This window comes from Amphiura filiformis, chromosome 13, assembly GCF_039555335.1.
Source record: "Amphiura filiformis chromosome 13, Afil_fr2py, whole genome shotgun sequence".
Taxonomy (NCBI): Eukaryota; Metazoa; Echinodermata; class Ophiuroidea; order Amphilepidida; family Amphiuridae; genus Amphiura; species Amphiura filiformis.
In genome coordinates, this window is record NC_092640.1 from 61,774,809 (window position 1) to 61,795,822 (window position 21,014).

Consider the following 21,014-nt stretch of genomic DNA (forward strand, 5'->3'; position numbering starts at 1 on the left):
TCTGTTCCATTCTACCTCCCAGCCTCCCCATCAGCCTCCCTCTCTTTGTCTCTTGTGATGTCTTCATCACACCTTCCCCAGGGGCATTGTCATCTGTCTTCCTCTTCAGAGCTCTGTTGCCAAGACGCTGCATCAGTTTTTCCCTCCTGATGTCGTCCAATGTCTTCACCTACAGTACAAGTAGATATTCAGACATTCAGTATGTAGCATTACGAATCAGTACAGTAAAATTAGACATAGCAAAGATGTCGGATTATACCGGCGCCTTAAGTCGGGGAACTCCACATCTTGTCTCCCAGGCTTGTAAATTTTTGTGCATGTATGTGACTGATTTTCCAAATGACCATCAATCCACTGCCTAAGACAGGGGTTCTCTTTTGCATTTCCTCATGGGCCATGGAGAGCCAATATCATTCCAAAGATTTTTGTTTGAGAGCCAAATACATCTTCAAATGGTTACTTTACATCTCAGAACTGTTCAAGGAACAACCACAATTGGTCGGCGGGCTGGATCTGGACCATGTGCTGCCCAGTGAGAACACTTGGCACAACCCAACTGAAAAAGCTGTGCCGCCCCATGTTTACTATAGTTTTTAGCAAGGTTTTTCAGCGGTCTGCTGATGATTTAGCGCTGTTTATGCTGTAAACACGGAAGCAGGGTTCTAATTGGCTATCACATCGGCACCTCGTTTGCTGGCCAAGCTGCATAAAATTGTGTGACCTAGTTCTTTTTACGCGATAATCAGAAAGAGCAGACTAACTGCTGAAGGAATTTGCAGAATACTATAGACAGATGCCTTATCCATAGGCCATCAGCTCAGTAGTTGGTTTGTGTGCCAGCTGGGATTTCATGTGTATACTGTCTAGTTTAATTATAACACTTTAGGTTGGTAAGCTGTTCATTCTTTCCTATATTCAATTACGTATTGTCGCGAGTAATCGTTCATCATTGTGTTTCTATATGTTCTTAGGCAGGATACATAGCCCCATTACATACTTAAATCTATTATTAAAAACAAAACCTATTAGACTTACATAACTTCCATCTTACCTTCACTTTCTGCAAATCAGCATCATGTTCTTCCTCCATCTGTTCTTCCACAGCTGGAGAGCTGGGTCTTCCCAGACGTTGTTGCATCTTCTCCCGACGAATATCGGCTAAACTCTTCACTCTGACATTCTTTGATCCGGCATCATGATCTTCCTCCATTTGTTCTTCAGAAGCTGGAGACTGTGGTCTTCCAAGACGTTGTTGCATCTTCTCCCGCCTAATATCAGCTAAACTCTTCACTCTGACATTCTCTGATCCAGCATCATGATCTTCCTCCATCTGTTCCTCAGAAGCTGGAGACTGTGGTCTTCCCAAACGTTGCTGCATCTTTTCCCGCCTTATATCGGCTAATCTCTTCACCCTGACATTCTGCAAGTGTCCACTTTCATCGCCATGTGCATCTTCCTTTGTTTCCTCTATCCTCTCCTGCTGCGTTTGTGCTCCTCCTAGTCTTTGCATCAGTTTCCCCCTCCTCATATCGGCCAAAAGCTTCACCCTCATACCTGTATGTGGATTATTTACAATAAACATCAACAAAACATCATGGGGACACATAAAACATGTTTGGGCTAAACTCTTGAATGCAACGTACACCAGCACACAATAATGTGCTAATCATACCGAGTCTGGATTTATTCTATGCATGTCTCTCAGTAATTGCCCCCCATCTGAGTATATATGTTTGGCCAATCTGCTTAAAAGTGGCTGTCCAGTTTAACACATGTTTGCCATCTTACATGGGAGGACCATCACTATAACATTCTAATCTCAAAATTTTAGTATTTATTAGCAAATTTGAATGCATATCAAAATGGCTCATGGAATACTGCAATTCATGGTTGGGGGGTAGTTTGCTACCCAGCTGTCAGTTTGTTCATGACACATCTCAGCCTTACTGGGGTTTTGAGAAAAGTATGAGCTTTCTTCCGATGCCAAAATCTCAATTTTGATGGTGTAACGTAGGGGATGAGGTTGTCAAACAGGTCCGCCCAACTTCAACAGATTTTTCATTATACCAAATATATTTGAGATACTTCTCGCAATTCAATCTCAGGCCCCTAATCAACGTGACACTGCTGCGAGATTCGAATGTCATTCATGGTAAATTAAAAACCTTCTGGCTGAAAGCCATCATTGGTATATTTATACCAGAGCAATTATTACGCATGTTGGCCACCCGCATTTGGCGCATCAAGTATAAGCAGATCATCAGCGAACTCTTATTGCATATGCACTACAAATAATTCTTAAACACTTGAGAACGTTCCTGCAATCTTATTGGTTCTTACCCGTGTGATATGACACGATATCACACGGGTAAGCTATTTGCAAAAATCGGAGGCGCACTGCGACAACGGGACTGGTCGATTTTAAGCCCTAGGTAATTCCTTGTAAAATGTAGAATTTAATTTGATTTAAATTTTGTAATACTTACGATATTTTTATTTGAATAAAAGTGTTTAAGAATGAGAATAAAGGTATTGTTTTTAGCAGCTGTCGTGCATCTATCGTCTCATATAACACAGGCGACATCATTATTTTTGGCGTAAAACAAATCGGTTTCCCCTCGTTGTTTTACTAAAAAATAATCATGTCGCCCGTGTTATATGAGACGATAGATGCTACAGCTGCTAAAAACAATACTTTTATTCTCAATTCTAAACTATTTCACACGCTTCTTATCATGTTTATGATACAGCAGCAAGTCTTGATCATGCTGGTCCAAGATATACTTTTTAAGATTTTGTTTGAATGTTACCTTCTAGACTGCTGTCGTCTCCTCCCTGGTTATCTCCCCCTGCTGATGGCATTTGTCTCCTTGCAGCAAGTCTTCCACCTACTCCTTGTTGCTGGTTACCACCCGGTTTACCAAGCCTCTGTAAGATGTTTGTTCTCCTGGTGTCGCTCACATTTTGTGCACCTGCACTTGGTATCTGCTGCTTCATTTGAGTATCATCTACAGATTAAGAATAAAATATTAATCAAATGACAGTGCTTTCTTTAATTCCATTTTTAACAGACTATTTGAGATGCTATTTGGTGCATCCCATGTCTTGTGAGAGAAATACCCATGGGAGGTTCCATCCAATCGTCATCAACTTTCAGTTTTGCTACTGAATTCAGAAAGGTGTGCAATTTAACAGCATTAAAAAAAAGTGCAGTGATTTATAGTGTGCAGTGTGCTACGCACAGGCACAACACCTAGACGTTGATCCACAAGCCTCAGCACATTTTACAGGTTGTCGCTGACCACTACACCCCCACATAATTCCATAAACCATTAAACAATAATACAGGGAAGCACACACCCTAGACATTCCACAATAGACCTTCACAGCCAGGATCAGCTCCCCGAGTTTCGTACGGGTTACAACGAACAATTAGTAGTACGTTCCTTGTCCAGGGGATTTCAAGCCAACTCAATTTTTTACACAAGAGCGTACTAACCACCACCAGGGTTCTAATCCGCAACCTCTCGCACCATAGTCGAACGCTTTATCGATTGAGCTAACTTGACTGCTAGCATTGACTTCAATACCTAGTAGTAGCCGTGTCGTGTTTTTAATGTTCAGACATGAATTTTATCCCGACAACAATTCCAATGCAATGCAACATGCTTTAGGGTATAAGCACAACTAGTTTTGTAAAGAAACAACCCTTTCTCACCACAATCACCAACAATTTTAACTTGTGAGTTTCACTGCATCGCTCTGCTCAGTTGCCATATGCATGCTGCATAAAGCAAAGTGAGATGGTGTATAGACGGTCTTTGTCTTTGCATGCAATTACGCACTGATGTTTTACTGTGGTCACACTGGGCTACGCTAAACATCAAGACTTGCAACTTAGGCTGTTTTTTTGATCTGATGATGTTGGACAGGCTGCGACATTTTTTTTTATAGTGGACAAAAAATTGGAATTCTGAGCCAACAGGAATAACATGCATGTTTTCACTAATGAGTGCAACAGCTTAATTACAGATGAACTATTTACCAGTAATTAAGGCTAGGATTAAGAGATTAACGTTACGGTAATAGATGGACAGTGATGACCACTATTGTAAGTTACTCCTACATACCTTCTGCCCTGGCAACGATCCGTCTTGACTGCACAACTACTGTAGGCTCTGGCTCCTCCATTTCATCTGTAGTCTGCTGTGCAAATCGTCTTGATAAGATGGATGATGTTCCCGGTCGAGGTATACTACTCGATACCATTGGCTGAGACAAGGCTTTCCTCTGTCGGATCTCTTTGATACCTAGTGACAGAGCTTTGTATTTCAAAATTGGTAGAATTATATTTAGTAAAAATAAACACTTACAGAGATAAAAAATACTTCACATGAACAGGTCGTAATACAACTAGGAATTTATCGGTTATCAACGAAAAAGTGTCAGATGTAATGCCTCCATCTTAACGCATGTCATTTTACAGGAGGTGATTTCACTTGAGAGAAAAATAATGATATCAAAAGTGTGATTAATAGAGAGCCACAGTAAAGTTGTTTGGTAAGAGAGCGGACTCAGGGAAGCATCCTATTGAATAAGTATTAGCGAGGACTGAAATGCACCTCTAAACTAGTATAACAAGTGTCGTTTCCTAGCCTAAGTATTGACATTATCTTACCCCTACGCATGTAAAAACATTCATGCATGCAGTAGCAGCAAAAAATTGAAGTGAATAAAAAATGAACTTTACCATCATGATGTTGATAAAATCCCTAAGATAGCCATACATTTTTACTTTCTTTCAATCGGTTTCAAGTTGGCTTCTATTTCTAACATAAACCCTGTATACCTGAGAATAGCTAGTATTCTGGGCAATGAAAATCAGTTCCTGGTTTGGGCAATATGTATATTTGTGACATGATCAAGGGGAATGAGTCACATGTCGACCCTGGTCAAAAATGAGTTTTACACATGTGTCTAAAAAGGACATTTAGAGCTTTTAGAAACTGAAAACCCCATGTTGAAACAACTTGTCAATATATCAATTGCTGAAAACAATGTAAAACAAAAGAATTTTAACACTTTCTTTGCTAATATCTCAATATCAATATTAGCGACATCCGACTCATTCCCCTTGATCACATCACATTTTATCTTTTAACTTCTTTCAATATGACCAATTTCTCTAAGAATAATAAGAACATTTTATATTTCTGACATTAAACCCACTATATCTAAGATTTGCTGTATTCCTGGCACTGAAAATCAATTCCAACTTTTGGGCAATATGAATTTTTGAATTTGAATTTGTACTTCAAAGTTGTTTCAAACTAGCAACTTTCTCTCAAGTATAGGAAATATGCTTCCAATTTCTCATATAAACTCTGGATAATAGTATACCTGAGGTAGCTGGTATTCTGACAGGTTTTAGTGGGGAAGCAATGCGACGTCGTACAGGTGACCCATCTATGCTACTCTCCTCATTGTCATCTGTCAATGCAAAATAAAACAATGACAAGTGATATGAACATAAACAACTTCTGCCTAAACTGCCTTTGGAGTTGTCCAACTTGGTAGTTGGTAGACCAACTTCAGGAGGACAAGGTGGGGTGGCGGTACAGGCCCCCAATTTATGCAGGTATGAACCCCAGCTGTGCCATCATGTTGTGCACTTGGATATGATAAGGCACTTTTGTCACCCTCCACCCAAGTATATAAATGGGTACTGGCATATATAGTGCTGGGAAGGTAAAACAGACAAATTGTGCAGAATGAGTGTCGACCCCCTCCCCCCACACACACACACAAGATATGTTCTAAATGCAAAGGAAAAAGAAAAGAGATGGGTACTTTGGCTTTAAAGCATTGCTGCAGTATGACCTACTTGGAATAACTAATCAAACTTATTACTTTTCATGCAGTATACATGCAACTGAATAAGTAGAAGTATAACGACAAAACAACAACAACAACAACAACAACAACAACAACAACAACAACAACAACAACAACAACAACAACAACAACAACAACAACAACAACAACAACAACAACAACAACAACAACAACAACAACAACAACAACAACACACTACAAGCCAGGGGCTATAGGGCTTGAACCGGGTTTGGAAATTTTCTCAAAAAAATATCAGAAAATCGATTTTGTTTATTAACTTGTATGGACATCCTTTATGGACATCCTCTATAATGCTTTCGATGCATCTGGAATACTAATTCTTTTATAGAAAGCTAGACCTGGAATTCCATACTACTTTCCAAAATGAATTTGGAATTCCAGACATATACAACAACAACCAGAACACATGAGCTCACCTTCACTGTCTTCAGGCTTGACTATCACTGGAGCAATCGTCGGTGTTGGTATTGGAGGTGATGGGGTCATGACCTCTGACCCATAACCTTGGAAGATACTGGATGCATCCCCTGCACCCGAGTACTGGGTGATACTGGCTGTGGTAGTAGGTACGGGCAAGGGCGGCGCTGGCGGGAGGGGCTTGTCGATCGATGATACAGCTGTTAGGCCTTCAAGATTTAAGAAAATATTACTAAAACATCAACACAACAAACAGCATACAAAAGATAATTTGTGCACTTACTATAGTCTTAAACATCTTTCAGGTCTGCAATTTGACACTGAAACATTCAGCATACTATGACTGGAAGTTAGTATTTAAAATTTCCATATACTAGTGCAAAAGTAAATATCGAAGGGTTACTAGAAATAAATATTACAGGGATTAATAATGCACAGCACAACTAATCATCCACCCAGTGGATTGGATCTCCAGGAGTTGTTGTGAAGCGCAATATAATGCAGCTATAACCATAACTATTACTTTTGTGAAGGAATATCTTGTAATGTTACAAAAATGTTATACAAGCACAACTTGTATCACCGGCAAAGAAGCCATTCAATATTTTTTTATTATCTATACCAGTCTTTTGCTGAGCGGTAAAATAAAAAATTCTTGCTTCCAGGAAATATCCTTAGTTGTGGTATGTGCTAACAAATATTAGGCTATTCCATTTGAAATCCATACACCCCCTATGGAAGACACGACTTTAATCTCTCACACAGGGGGTGTAGATTTCAAATGGAGTCACCCATTCAGCTGGTAACCCCATTTGAAATTCATACCCCCTGTATGGAAGATTAAGGTCATATCTTCCATAGGGGGTATGAATTTCAACTGGAACAGCCCATTGAATCGTCTCCCTGGGTACTGGGAAACTATACATGTTCAATACACAGATTTCTTTATACCTTTAAGGGGGTACTACACCCCTCGATAAATTTGTGTCTATTTTTGCATTTTTCTCAAAAGCTAATAACACAGTGGTAACAAAAGTTATGTATATTATAGGGGCAAGAGGAATCCAATTACTACACTGGAATTTCAGTGACCCAAGACAAGCGGTTTGTTATTTATGATCAGAAATAAGGTACCGCTAGGATGTACCTCGCTTCCTATCATATTATACTGAACCGCTTGTCTTGAGTCACTGAAATTTCAGTGTAGTAATTGGATTCCTTGCCCCAATAATATACATAACTTTTGTTACCAGTGTGTAATTATTTTTGAGAAAAATGCAAAAAATAGTCACAAATTTACCACATGGTGTAGTATTACCCCCTTAAAGTACTACACCCTGGCCAATTTTGTGCCTATTTTTTGCATTTTTCTCAAAAATTTAGCGCATTGGTGACAAGTAAGATATATATATTATAGGGGCAAGGACTACAACTACTGCACTGAAAATTCAGCAACTCAAGGCAAGTAGTTACTGATTTATTGATCAAATATTGGTTTTCCCTCATTTTCGGCTGTAACTCCACAACTTTTGTCTGTGCTGAATTAAAATTTCCAGTGCAGTAGTTGTAGTCCTTGCCCCTATAATATACATATCTTACTTGTCACCAATGCGCTATAATTTTTGAGAAAAATGCAAAAATAGGCCCAAAATTGGGCAGGGGTGTAGTACCCCCTTAAGGCCAGAGTAATGGAAGACACATTCGTTCACGCCCGAATTTGAGATTTCTTGATATTTATCAACACTAAGATGTATTCTTTCACTTGAAACTGATAAAATACAACTTGCTAATATTTACTCATATTTTTGCTTGATTTGTTTCACTCTTTTCAACTCTAAAAAGTCACATGGCTCAAGACAGCTTAGTAAATTGGCGGAAATAAAGAGTCAGAAATGCTTGTGAATGCGAAATATTTTGATTTCGCCTACGATTCGCTTAGCGTGACGCTGGCGCAACTATCTTGGCGTATGTCCAACGCAGTCTAGGCGCATTCAGTTTGTTGTTCACGTCAGCAAATGTGGTGTAAACAAAACAAAAATTTGCAGTCAAAATGCCACTTAGATTTTTTAATTATTTTGAATTTTGGCGCACTGAAAGCAAACATTATAGATTTATTGGTGCAAAAAGATGCATATTTAGACCATGCACCAGATACAGCTTTTACAAGCGTGAAAGTCTTACCGTTTTAAAATATAAGGACGTTTTGTGCATAATTTTGACATTTTTTTACTAAAACGTCGATTTCTCAGAGTTCACTATTGACAATATTGCACGATTTTTGTGACAAGATAACTCTAAAAATATGCAAGCAAAAGGTAAACTTTTTGTACTATCGTTTAGAGTACAACAAAGCCTAGGGAAGGTTTTCTCATTTTTTCAAAATATTTGTTTTAAACAAAAATATACACCATTCTGTGCAATTTTTAGCTTAATAGAGTGACAAAATTGCATTTTTCACAGGTTTTTTCAATATTTGAAAAAAAGAGACAATTTCAAAAAATAAAAAACCTTCCCTAAGTTCATGTCTCTTCTTTATGAAAAGCAAGTGAATTTTTGTTACTCGAGCGGATTTTTTTCTAAGTTGTCACAAAAAATTGGGGGTAAAAAGTGAATTTTGTGATTTTTTCAAAACTCGAGATTTTTGAACAAATCTGACGTCACCATGGGATTCCTGGACTCATTTCCTTTCCAAAAATGTATAGTTTTATATACTTTTGACATACAATTCAGAAATAATGATGCTCGAAAAGGTCCATGTTCTCTCCCATTACACTGGCCTTAAGAAGCCATTCAATATTAATTAAAACGGGTAATTATGTACTTGGGTACCCGATTGAATTTTCGAGCGGGAATCAAAAATTTTAAAAAAATTTAACATTTTAACAAAAAATTGTAAAAAGAAGAAGTCATAGGCCCTAAATTACTTGTTCCAGGTTGGAAACCAGAGAAATACTGCTACAAAAAAATGCTATTTTTTCTTCAAAGTTGGATAAAGTTGTACATTTTAATTACTTTTGCTTCTATTGAACAGGCAGGGACACATTGCTAACTGTTCAATAGATGCAAAAGTAATCTTAATCATATGTACAACTTTATCCAACTTTGAAAAAAAAATAGTAACTTTTTTTTTTTAAGTAGCAATATTTCTCTGGGCCTATAACTTCTTCTTTCTTTTTTTTGTTGCATTTTTCAGGTACTCAGGAATTGGTGAGAACAAAAGATATTTGTATTTCATTCAAGTTACCAGTGTTAAGTGGCGTAGTAGAGCTCTGCCCCTCCAAGTCTGTACTGCGAGGTTTCAAATGGCGGAACGGGCAGTGAGGTTTCAGGCATCCCATCGGCTGACTCTCCCAAAAACAATCTATCACGTTACGATTTTTCTGTCAAGCAAAACAAAATATAGACAAAACTTCTTCAGCAATTCGATTTCAAATCAATGAAATGACAAACGAACACAAATCATTCAAGACAGATATGTAACAAAGACTTTTAGAGCAAAATTTCCCCTTAGCTGGTAAACGACAAAAAATATCATTTGGGAATTGAACATGGTACTCTGAACCAGGACTCTTATACTGAGTTTTCAAGGAAACATAATGACATTAGGGTATTCTATTAACCCCATGAGAACTACCTACTGATTGGCCAAAATGAATATTGTGTCCAGGTTTGAACCAATCAAGGAGGGTATTAATAAGATCATCTGCAAATGCAAAGTTTGACCATAAATACAGTGGAAACTCATTATAACGAAGTTGTCAGGGACAGAGAAATTAGTTCTTTATATATCCAAATTTCGTTATATCAGGGTTGTAAAAACAATAAATAACAAAAGAATTTTGTATCATGGTTCTGGAAAAATACTTCTTTATAACAGGGTTTTTCTTGTATCCGATTTCGTTATAATGAGGTTTTACTGTAGTTTAAATTACTACACCCCTGGCCAATTTTGTGCCTATTTTTGCATTTTTCTCAAAAATAATAAGCGCATTGGTGACAAGTAAGATATGTATATTATAGGGCAAGGACTACAACTACTGCACTGAAAATTCATCAACTCAAGGCAAGTAGTTATTGATTTATTGATCAAATATTGGTTTTCCCTCATTTTTGACTGTAACTCCACAACTGTTGTCTGTGCTGAAATAAAACTTCCAGTGCATTAGTTGTAGTCCTTGCCCCTATAATATACATATCTTACTTGTCACCAATGCGCTATAATTTTTGAGAAAAATGTACAAATAGGCACAAAATTGGGCAGGGGTGTAGTACCCCCTTAAAGCCTAGTCATAATTGGCAATTGAAATGAGCATTTGAAGTTATCAACCAATCAGAAATGCTGTCAGATGACCAGTAGTGTCCAGGGGGTTAGAAGATTACAGTGTAATTTATACTACCAACTGAAATTCCAATTGTGACCCGGCAGCACAAACGAGCCGTAAATTCCCTAAATTGTATTCTGAGTTACGGTGTAAAATGTGTACGAAGGTCATATTCATCGATAACTTAAGCTGGCCCGACATCCGTCTCATTTCGATAGTCAAAAACTAATCAATAATCCTATTGTTGAAGTGGATAATAAGCTTCTACCTTAGATGGCTATAGAACTTTTAATAGCTCTGGTCTTTTTTTGCTTATATTGCTAAATCCTGTTCAAGTGGTGGGTTACCAGTCATTGTATTTTGTACAGGTATGCATAACCAACAATTAACAATGAGAGAACTTTCTTAAACCTCGTTGACTTGGGGATGATTTGAAATGACCGCCACTTATGACTGTTTGATATTTATTGCCAACAATGTGGAAAAAGAGACACATGTAAAAACGTACAAAACTATAATTTTGTTGAAGGAGCAAAGTTTAACAAACCATAACCCCGCTTCTGGATATCGTTTGAAGTCAAATGATATACCATTTTTAAGTTTATGATGTTTATTTATTAAACACGAAATAAAACAAAATTGACCGGGGAGGAATTTACGGCTCATTCGCCGTGGACGGTCACAATTACACCTTCTGCTCAATACAGCTGGTAATTATTGCCAGTTGGATCTGCAATTATTTAACCTGCTGCAAATTTGGTTGGAATTCCAAAGACTTCCTCAGAGGGAGTATAGATTTCGTATGGATTAGTCCATTGGAAAGAAAAATATTACCACTCAAGTCCAAAATTCCAGATTATGTTTCTCCTGCTTCTCTAGCACAAACTATAAGGATAAATAATATTTTACAAATTGCAGCAAAATAATTAATGAATGCGAAATGGTGAGAAGTAATACTTTTCAGCTGAAAGAGAAAGTGGAGCCCAACAATGTAACAATGCTGTTGATTCAAATCCCGTAAATACTCTTTCTAATATTCAGTTTCAGAATCTCCGGGTTTTTTAACAAAGTGTTCTACCATTGAATAACTTACATTGGATTCCATGTGTCTGAATTGGCACACTTGTCTGTAACACCGGCCCTCTCTCCATAAGCTGCATACGGTCTCGTTTCCAAGTGCTGCCTCACAGTGACGGAATGGGCACATGGCTCCCTGAAAAAACATTGGTTACAGTTAGTTAATACCGAGTTATCATGAATGTTATCACCTCGCAGCGAACTTACATCTATTAGTTCCTTTACCCTCCAATGTTCTGTCTGGTCCTCAAGACACAAACTGAATTGGCTGCCATTTTAATGGGATTCTTAATTACTCCATGGATGCTTCATGCACTGTATTGTCTAAATCAATGGGAATATACAATATCAACAACATTCACCTTTTCATGCTTTTTGAGATTATTGCACCATAAGCACCAAACCATAGGTTTAGTAGTCTTTTTATTGCGTAATAAAACCCAATTCCAAGGACATTCAAAGAGTTAAATGAAGTTTTAGAGGAAAAGTGGTATCTCTGCATATATCAAAGGGGAACCAGCATCAACTGTCATGTTGCAGCCAAAATATGGGAAACAAGCAAAATGTCCCCCTAAGAAGGCCATGTAAGCAAGCAAGCATCTGTATATTATAGTAAAAGAAAACCTCGCTACACTATTTTTTATCGTTAATAATAATAGACTCACCTTTGCACAAGTGGAATAGTAGAAAAAGTAGCAGTCGTCGCCTTGGTTTGCCATTTTTTATGCTTGTTTCTTTTCAGGTTTCTTGTGTTACTGAGCGCTGTCTGCTGGCTTCTGCTGGTTTGTCTGATGACTGCTATGCTGTGTTGTTATTTACAATTCCAATGGCGAATCAGATGATGGAACCAACAACAGGTTTTTTGTCTCTGGTCTGGCGGATTCTGATTGTTCACTTCCACAGTTTTATATCAAAATTGTTACTAACATTCAGTGGCAAGAGTTAATTCTAATCAAAAGTTACCGATTAGTTTGCAATTCACTCAAATTTTACTCGAAGACCACCTTTTAGTCAAGTCGGTGTAATATGATGAATATTTGGATCAATCAAAACAAATGAGTTAAATCCACATCCCTGTACTTAGTAATGTCAGAAATGTTCGTCTTGTACAATTTTGTTATTGATGGCATTAACAGATCTTTATGATGAATGACTAATCTTGTTGAAGTACGATCAGAGTTCACTGTTTAGACATGTTTGATCTAGATGTCTTACTCAAAGTACATTGGTTTCTTGAGTATATAAAGCACATAAAAAAGTCATATGACAAGCTGTTGATCTATGCTTTCAATTTATAATTGGTGATGAACTACGATGGCAGGATAGTAGTACTAGTAGAACTTTTTAAGTTGATGACTCGAACTCGAAACTTTATAAAAGTTGAATAATCTGATGCGAATTAAAGGACTGGTATCTTCAGGTGACACAATCAAACTTCTGTGGCACTGGTATCATCGGCTATTTTAATCTAAGTGTCTTGAATTGCGAAATTGACGACTTCAACTGACGCAGGAGGACTTCTATCGTGAATGATGAATTGGTTAGTATGGTTCACATGCTTAGGATTTTCAAGATTGGTTACAATCGGCTAGACGTAATCTTCTACTGCTTCTGGATATGCTGCTTGGCTGTATGAAATAGACAACAGGAAACAATTATTCAGGATGCACTCTTGTTAGGGTTACAGTTAGTAAGGGCTATGGGCGGGGATTGGGTGGGAGGTAAACCGCTTGGTACTTGGTAGTGTAATCCTTATACAGCTTCATCTTGAGCTGAACTAGGACCGCTATCTTGATGCCAATCCATCAGTACCCCATAGTAAAAGATAGCTGTTGTAAATAAATGCCTTGATTAGCATTTGATATAAAACAAAATATTTTCTAAATTTTGAGCCCTTTTACCTTTTCCCATGTTGACAATTATTAATTTGCATGTTTTCAACAGAAACAAATTAGTATCAGCATCGGAACTCATGGTAACTGGTAACAGTCCAGAGTAAGAGTTCAAGTTTTGAGTTAGGGTTAGAAGAAAAGTAAGAAGGTTTGTTGTCACATAATATTAAAAGTCAGAAAAAAATAGCACGCATAATTTCAGCATATTTTTCAGCGAAATTCCAGCCTAACCCACGATTGATTTAGCATTGTGTAACTAAGGAAACCACCACCCTAGTTATGTGATACTAACTAATCATGGGCTGTGGGGAATTTGATTATCAAGATCGCCAGACGTTCTGACTTTCATTTTACAGTCATTAGGGTTAAGTTTATGGTTAGGGTACATCTAGAATTCAGCAATGACATCAATTATTCTTGTGATGATATAAACACCTCAAAAGAAATAAGTCCCCCTCTGAACATGTCGTCATAACATCGTAAAGTTTCGTTTTGTGCCAACAAAACTAACTTTGAAATAATTATATGACTGTTTACTAAGTGCTGTGTGAAAATGAGATATTTCCATGACTTCAGGGCTGAATGAGCCTAAATTGAAGACAAAAAGTGCCCTTTCCAAAAGTCACAAAGTAGGCCTATGCTTGTTAACTGCAAGGCGTATTGGGACAAGGAATGGAACTGACCATCTTACAACTCACTGTGCTGAACTCTGCACCAAGGGGATTTGCATGGCTGAATGATCAAGAATCGATACACATTACAGTAAATGTTCACTTGGTGAGGATTTTAAACTGCACTCAAACACATGGGGTTTTCCATTAGTAACAAGCCATGAATCAACTTTTGTGACAAGCATAGGTCTACTTTGTGACTTTTGAAAAGGGCAGTTATTGCCTTTAATTTAAGCTCATTCAGCCCTGAAGTCATGGAAATCTCTCATTTTCACACAGCAATTAGTAAACAGTCATATAATTATTTCAAAGTTAGTTTTGTTGGTACAAAATGAAACCTTACGATGTTATGACGACATGTTCAGAGGGGGACTTATTTCTTTTGAGGTGTTTATTACTACGTAAAGAATTCCATCTCAAGTAAACACACCCATGTTCATGCCCAATCATTGACCATCATCCACATCCTGATGGGTATTACTTACAAGGGGGTGTAAACTTAATATGGAATGTCCAGTCCAATACACAACTCACCCTGTCCTCTCTTGAAGGCTGCGTTGAACACCTACAGGATGAGAACAAGCCAGTGTAACATAACTGGATGCAAAGAAGACATCAACTGCGATGGATGGAGGGTTTTCTGGTAATGATTGGAAATCCCTTATACCGGTCCACGAGTGATCATCACAACAAGTTGAGGGCGGTCTCCATGGGGTGAAAAATGGCGCGAATTAAGGCAATTTCATTTGACTACCGGGGTGAATGGAAATAGATCAATAAGTTCTCTGAAAGACGCGATTTGTTAACTGCTGTTACTTACGCAGTAAAAATATTTCTACATGTAAAGCATCCTATACAAAATAACCTGGCCGAAATAAGTAAGAGCTTCCCCACATGAATTTTGGTTTTGTTTTGCAAATTCAATTCTTAAACTCTACAAAACTGCGAGAATTAAAATGTTCCAAATCTAGCTCAAAAAATTGATTGAGTGTCCGCTTTCCAAAAACTTGATGCAGCATATCCTTTTTAAGCATGGTAACATAGTTTTGTTATCAGCACACAAAATGTAACGCTTAGAGTATGAACTCCCGGAGTTGACTCCTTGATACAAAAAGAAAGGACACGGTTGATGTCATCACACTACACAAATTATTCTGATCAATTGTCTCCTCAATATAAACATTTGTTTGATCTTCGATTAAAAACCAGTTATCCGACTAATTATGCGTTCACTCAGGTGCTAGTCAAGTACACCTTTTGGTCTTCATTCTGCAACGGTTATGTCCTCTATCAAATTTAAGTTAATTCAAGCATCTCTATGCTGTACTGTCCATCAAAAAATAACTGTTCAATGATTGCACATTGGTATACAACACACAAACATGTTCTGAACTTTGTAGCAGCTCAAACACAGCAGTAAGCGTATGCATGTGATATGATCTGTAACAGCTGAGCACCGCATTAATCCACTTTTTCCGAACAGGTGCACCACATGTAAACTTCGCTCAAATGGAATGTGCTTCAACAGTTGTCCTTACATTGCGTCTATCTCGCACATGACATCCATGTTATTGTTCAATAGTTCGTGTAATAAATCTTTTTGTAGGTTCCATGGTGTTGTTGCAGATCCAGCCTCCCGTAACTGAATTCAGTGTCGGAATTTTGCAACATTATCATGTATCCAAATCATTTAAACATCCTTGTCCATGTTCATACACATCACTGCCATTTCAATACTTAATTAAATCGCTTAAACCGAATCATACATAATGCAAGTTGCAGCGGATGCAGCCTGTGACTTTGTTTTATCTTTCCCGGCATAACAGTCCGTGTAACTTTCCGTTTTCTTTGTTACATTAACCCGCACGAGTTAAATTGCGCCACCGGTGGCAGTCGTTAAGTATCGCGAATGTGGGGAAGCGTAAATTGCAAACAAACTTCGCACAGCCTCAGCTCATTCAAACATAATTCACAATGTTGAAGACTAGTCTCTTCGCTCATATACAAGTCATACTAGAGACTCAATTTGGTAACAAACATTTCTGCAGGAGTCTATTTAGTATTTACTCCAGGGCTCACCACCATTTTGGGTATGAAGATCAATTATATGTGTACCCACTTGCTTTTAAAATAATCTTCAACATTTTACCATGATTTATGTTCTTGAAGCTGAGCTGCATAAAAGGTTTTTTTTGCTTTTGTTTTGAAACCTGAAAAGGAAACTTATCAATTGCTTGGTCATTCACATGGATAATTACACAAATATTTTGAAAAATCACAATCACATACAAATGTAAATTACAGTCATACAGTCATTATATCCTCTACCTAATGTGCAAATATACATATTTTCTAAAAAAAAGCTTCTTAAAGATAGAGCCATGAACAATTTTTAAAAAGTTCTAATAATATTCTACATTTGAATTTGATGATGAATTTTAGAATGTTCCTGATTAATTTAACCCTTTTTTATTAACCCATTTTTGTTTCGCAAAACAAACAAACAAACAAACTAATTTATGGAAAAATAATGGCCTGGAAGTACCTGGAACTTAACCTCATTTTTGCTTCAATGTTCCACTGGTAGACCTACATTGTATTCCTTATAATGCAATTTATACAACTGTATGATGTGACTAACTGGCAACCATTACTTAATTTGTTTCCAAAATGACACGAGCATGCATGATGGGGCCACCTGTACAAAAATTTATTAATTAATAGTCATATTACTTTGGATTAAAAAATGTGCTGCATTTCATGTCCCCACAAATTAAGCACATGGGGGAGAATCATGCTGTTGCCGGGAATCCATGTGGATTATCGCGACTTCAAAATTTCTGTTTATGCAAAATTAATACTGACTATGTTACACCAAATGCTGGCCAATAACTTCATTGACCAAGATGCAGCTTGATAAAGTTCTTTTAAAAATCAATGTACATGAATGCCGGCCCAGTACATAGGCCTACATACATTTACCAAATCCCTACCGATAATGCTTCTTTATAATATTGTATCTGAACTTCTGATGGCCCATTATTCCAAAAATACTTGATTTCTTAATTCCAAAGTGCATTCATTCAAAATCCCATAATATTTGTGAACTTTTTGTTGCAGTTTTTTGGAATTAGGAAACTATTAGTAGCTATACATATTTTGGCAAGAATTTTGGAATAATAAGCATTCAGCTCCAGAATAATGATCCCACCTCCTTCTTCATAATCAACATCTTATTTTCTGCCAGTCTTTATAACCAAAGACTTGGTCAGATTACGTCTTTCCAGTTGAAATCCACACTACCACTGTGGAAAATTTTGAAAATATCTTCCACAGAGGGAGTATGTTTTTCAAATGTAATTGGTCAGGGTTAATCATTTTGAAACCACACTCCCCCTGTATTATGGCTTTACCTACATGTATATCTTCCACAATGGGAATGAGTATTTCAAATGGAAGTTCTATTCTATTCAAAATTCATACTCCCTCTGTGGGAGACTTTAGCTCAATCTTCCACAGGGATAGTGTGAATTTTAAATGGAATAGCTTACCCCTGGTCTGGTTTACTTCCTGTCCCAGTTTCATCATTATTTGGTTTCAATTTCTTCCAATCAGTGGAATAAAACAAGGATACCCCAAGTGGAGGCCCTTCTAAAAGAAGCAGAGCACCTATCACCCACAATGCACCACATACTATACCAAAACGGTATTTCTTGCTTGACAATTTTGGAAACATGGCGCTAAGTTTGAAACAGTGATCCAAACCTCAAAAATGTGTAATATAATCTATTATTTTGATCAATTTTCAATCACTTATTTTCATACCCACATAAACTGTTTAAATCCAACCAGGCAACCATTAGTATAAACAATATTCCTAGTCCTAGGCCTATTTTGCATTTATAACCAAACAGTAATTAATTTGTTAATTTGTTAGTTTTTTACTGTAAATTAAAAGTAACTAAAGTGAATGTGATTACACTAATTATTTAGTGAAAACAGAATGAGCAACAAACATGATTTTTTAAAGAGAATTAAGATAATAAATGTGATTATTTAGTGGGGAAAAACACAACAAACAGAAGAGAAAATTGTATAACAGTTAAGGCCCATTTCACGGTTAGGCGCCACTTTTTGATTTTCAACGTATCTGGCCTGGTGTGTAAAAAATAATGGGGTTACAGAATTGACTGTTGGTGATTTTTCATTGTCTCTGTATAGCCTACCTCCACTAGCTTAATCGGCCTTTCTGCTTTTATCTTTCAGGGCGCACAGGGGTCAGAAGTGGTCAAAAACCACATTTTACTAGCAACCTAAAACAGACATTTATTTTCCAATGCTGCCACTTTTAACTATGTTGAGCCTACCAGCTGCTTTTGTTGTTTTTATGTAATGAACAAGTTGCACTATACAGCCATACATGAACAAAGTAGTAGTTGTCAGTTAAACTAGCATGAGAACCATTTAAATTTCTGAATTCGGATGTGACATTTTCCGTTCACATCTATGTACCTTATTCAATGTGGAATAGATCGACTAATACTTTACATGAATGGCAAACTAGTGTGTTTTAGTAAAGTTCAGAGTCTTGTTACTATTTGTTGAACAAATTACACTTGTTGCTCTTAATACGTAGATACAGCGATATTTTGAATTTTTGCCAACAAATTCCGTTCACAATTTTGTCACATCCGATTAATTTTCCAAATAGTATAATTTATTAACAAATAAGTGGCAGAATTTGTTCTCCTTGATTTTAAAAAATCTCCTGCTATGAGCTATCTAATGACACCATTTAATGAAAACTCCTTCATCAACTTAGCTTGCAGATGTCATTTCAAAGTTTCCGTTCACATGTGTCACATCCATGGTACCTGTCACATCCAAAATAGTTTCTTCAAAGAACTAAGACAGGAATGGGACTAGGATGCCAGTTTGAAGTTATTTCATTACAAGTTTGTGGGGATCAAAAGGCACAATAAGTTTTTAATTCAGCATGCCTTCTTTAATTGTGACAGGAGATTCAAAAAGCTTCAATTTCCGTTCACATGTCACATCCTCAAAATTAGTAGTTTTTAGGCCAAAATACTTTTACAACATGATATTTGACTTTCTAAAATCGTTTATTATTTCATACATGTCACATATGATTATTTCATGGCTTTGTTGTTGTCTTTTAGGGGACAGTTTTGTATACAATTTACAGAAGCGGATGTGACATTTTCAATTGTGAACGGAATATTTCAGTATTATAAACATTTTGCTTGGCAAAAATATAAAGGGTCAGGAAAAACATTTTAGCATTGCTCAATTCAATAGAATCTATCAAAATATATGTGTTAGAAGTGCTTTAAAGCTTATATTTTGACAAGCAAACTGTTTATAATAATGAAATATTCTGTTCACAATTAAAAATGTCACATCCACCTCTATAAATTGTAAACAATGTTTTAAAATGAACACTAACACAGGTTAATATGTTTCAATATATCCCATTTAATTTACTGAGTGTGTGAAAACTCTTTGAATCATTATTTTCTGAAACATACTCTGCTTTACAATGTGTGGTTTCCGTTCACATTGACATCAGTCACATCCAAAATTGCACAAACATAAGAATCTTGAATTTGACCTGTGCTTTCAAACTGGCTGATATTATTTGTGAACATTACCCATATTATGACCATCAAAGCTGTGAAATATCAGAGTCATTCATTGATTATTAAAATTGTTGAGTAAACCTTTTCATGTCAATTTCCTTTTTACCACAAAATTACATGTAAGTGGCCATAAATTTGTCATTACACAACAAAATTTGCCCAAATTTGGTCAGAAGAGAGCCTATGACATACTTGTTTATTTTAAATATCTATTATATATGTATTGGACAGTAAAAGTATAAATATTCACTACTCAATATTTATCAAATTTGTTAAAAATTACATAACATGAGATAATAAATTATAATTTTCTTCAAGAAGTAGAGAGATTTAAGCTGGGAAATGATATTTTTATGAAAATCTGGTCTTATGTGGAAAAGAAAACCCCAATTAAATGAAATTTAATCCATTTTGAAAATTTCAAGTTTTTTCACCAAAAGTGGCGCCTAACCGTGAAATGGGCCTTAACACAACAAAAAATAGAAATTGCAATTTAAGGAATGTGATAAAGAAGGAAGCAAAATGTTGACTTCTTTCAGGAACTTTTTGCAGTACCTAGCACAGCCGATGTACAATCATCAACTTGATGCAAAATGGTTTTTCTTCTCCTCCAGGCGCAGATTTCTTCTAGTTTGTCACTCACTGGCTAGGTTTTCTCTCACTTCTACATGGCAGTAATGTACAGATACCTGGTGAATCAAAACATGAATCTAAATGATTACGGTATGTGCAAACACAAATCGGCAATATTCTGATTCTGTCCCTCTTCATTTTTTGAGTTTTATTTTTTTTGGTTTTGTTTTTTTACGAGTCCTTCCTGGCCAAAGAAAGTTTGGACAATCCTCACTGCACTACAAATAGTGAAACAAATTCAGGTCTCATCTTTACACATGTGGTCAGTTTCAGGAACCGCCCCGGTACATTATCTAAATTAACTGACCCCTTAGGAGAGTGATCGATCATCCATAATACATGTATAGCTCATCTGCAGTTTTCAAAACAATTAAGAGTTGACCAATTATGACATAGGAACCACTCAAACAAAGCCTGCCAAATTTA

General features: G+C 36.7%; 1 protein-coding gene across 1 annotated transcript in view; it reads right to left on the bottom strand.

Moving 5' to 3' along the window:
• LOC140168619 (uncharacterized) overlaps positions 1 to 21,014 on the bottom strand; it is a 367,911-nt gene extending 346,897 nt beyond the window's left edge. Inside the window, exons 1-8 of the mRNA XM_072192026.1 lie at positions 20,511 to 21,014; positions 14,830 to 14,860; positions 12,398 to 13,360; positions 11,749 to 11,868; positions 9,578 to 9,713; positions 6,333 to 6,542; positions 5,401 to 5,490; positions 4,131 to 4,322 (exon numbers count right to left, since the gene is read on the bottom strand). Coding sequence (XP_072048127.1) covers positions 4,131 to 4,322; positions 5,401 to 5,490; positions 6,333 to 6,542; positions 9,578 to 9,713; positions 11,749 to 11,868; positions 12,398 to 12,451 — 802 coding nt within the window. The 5' untranslated portion in view covers positions 12,452 to 13,360; positions 14,830 to 14,860; positions 20,511 to 21,014. The remainder of the gene's footprint in view (positions 1 to 4,130; positions 4,323 to 5,400; positions 5,491 to 6,332; positions 6,543 to 9,577; positions 9,714 to 11,748; positions 11,869 to 12,397; positions 13,361 to 14,829; positions 14,861 to 20,510) is intronic.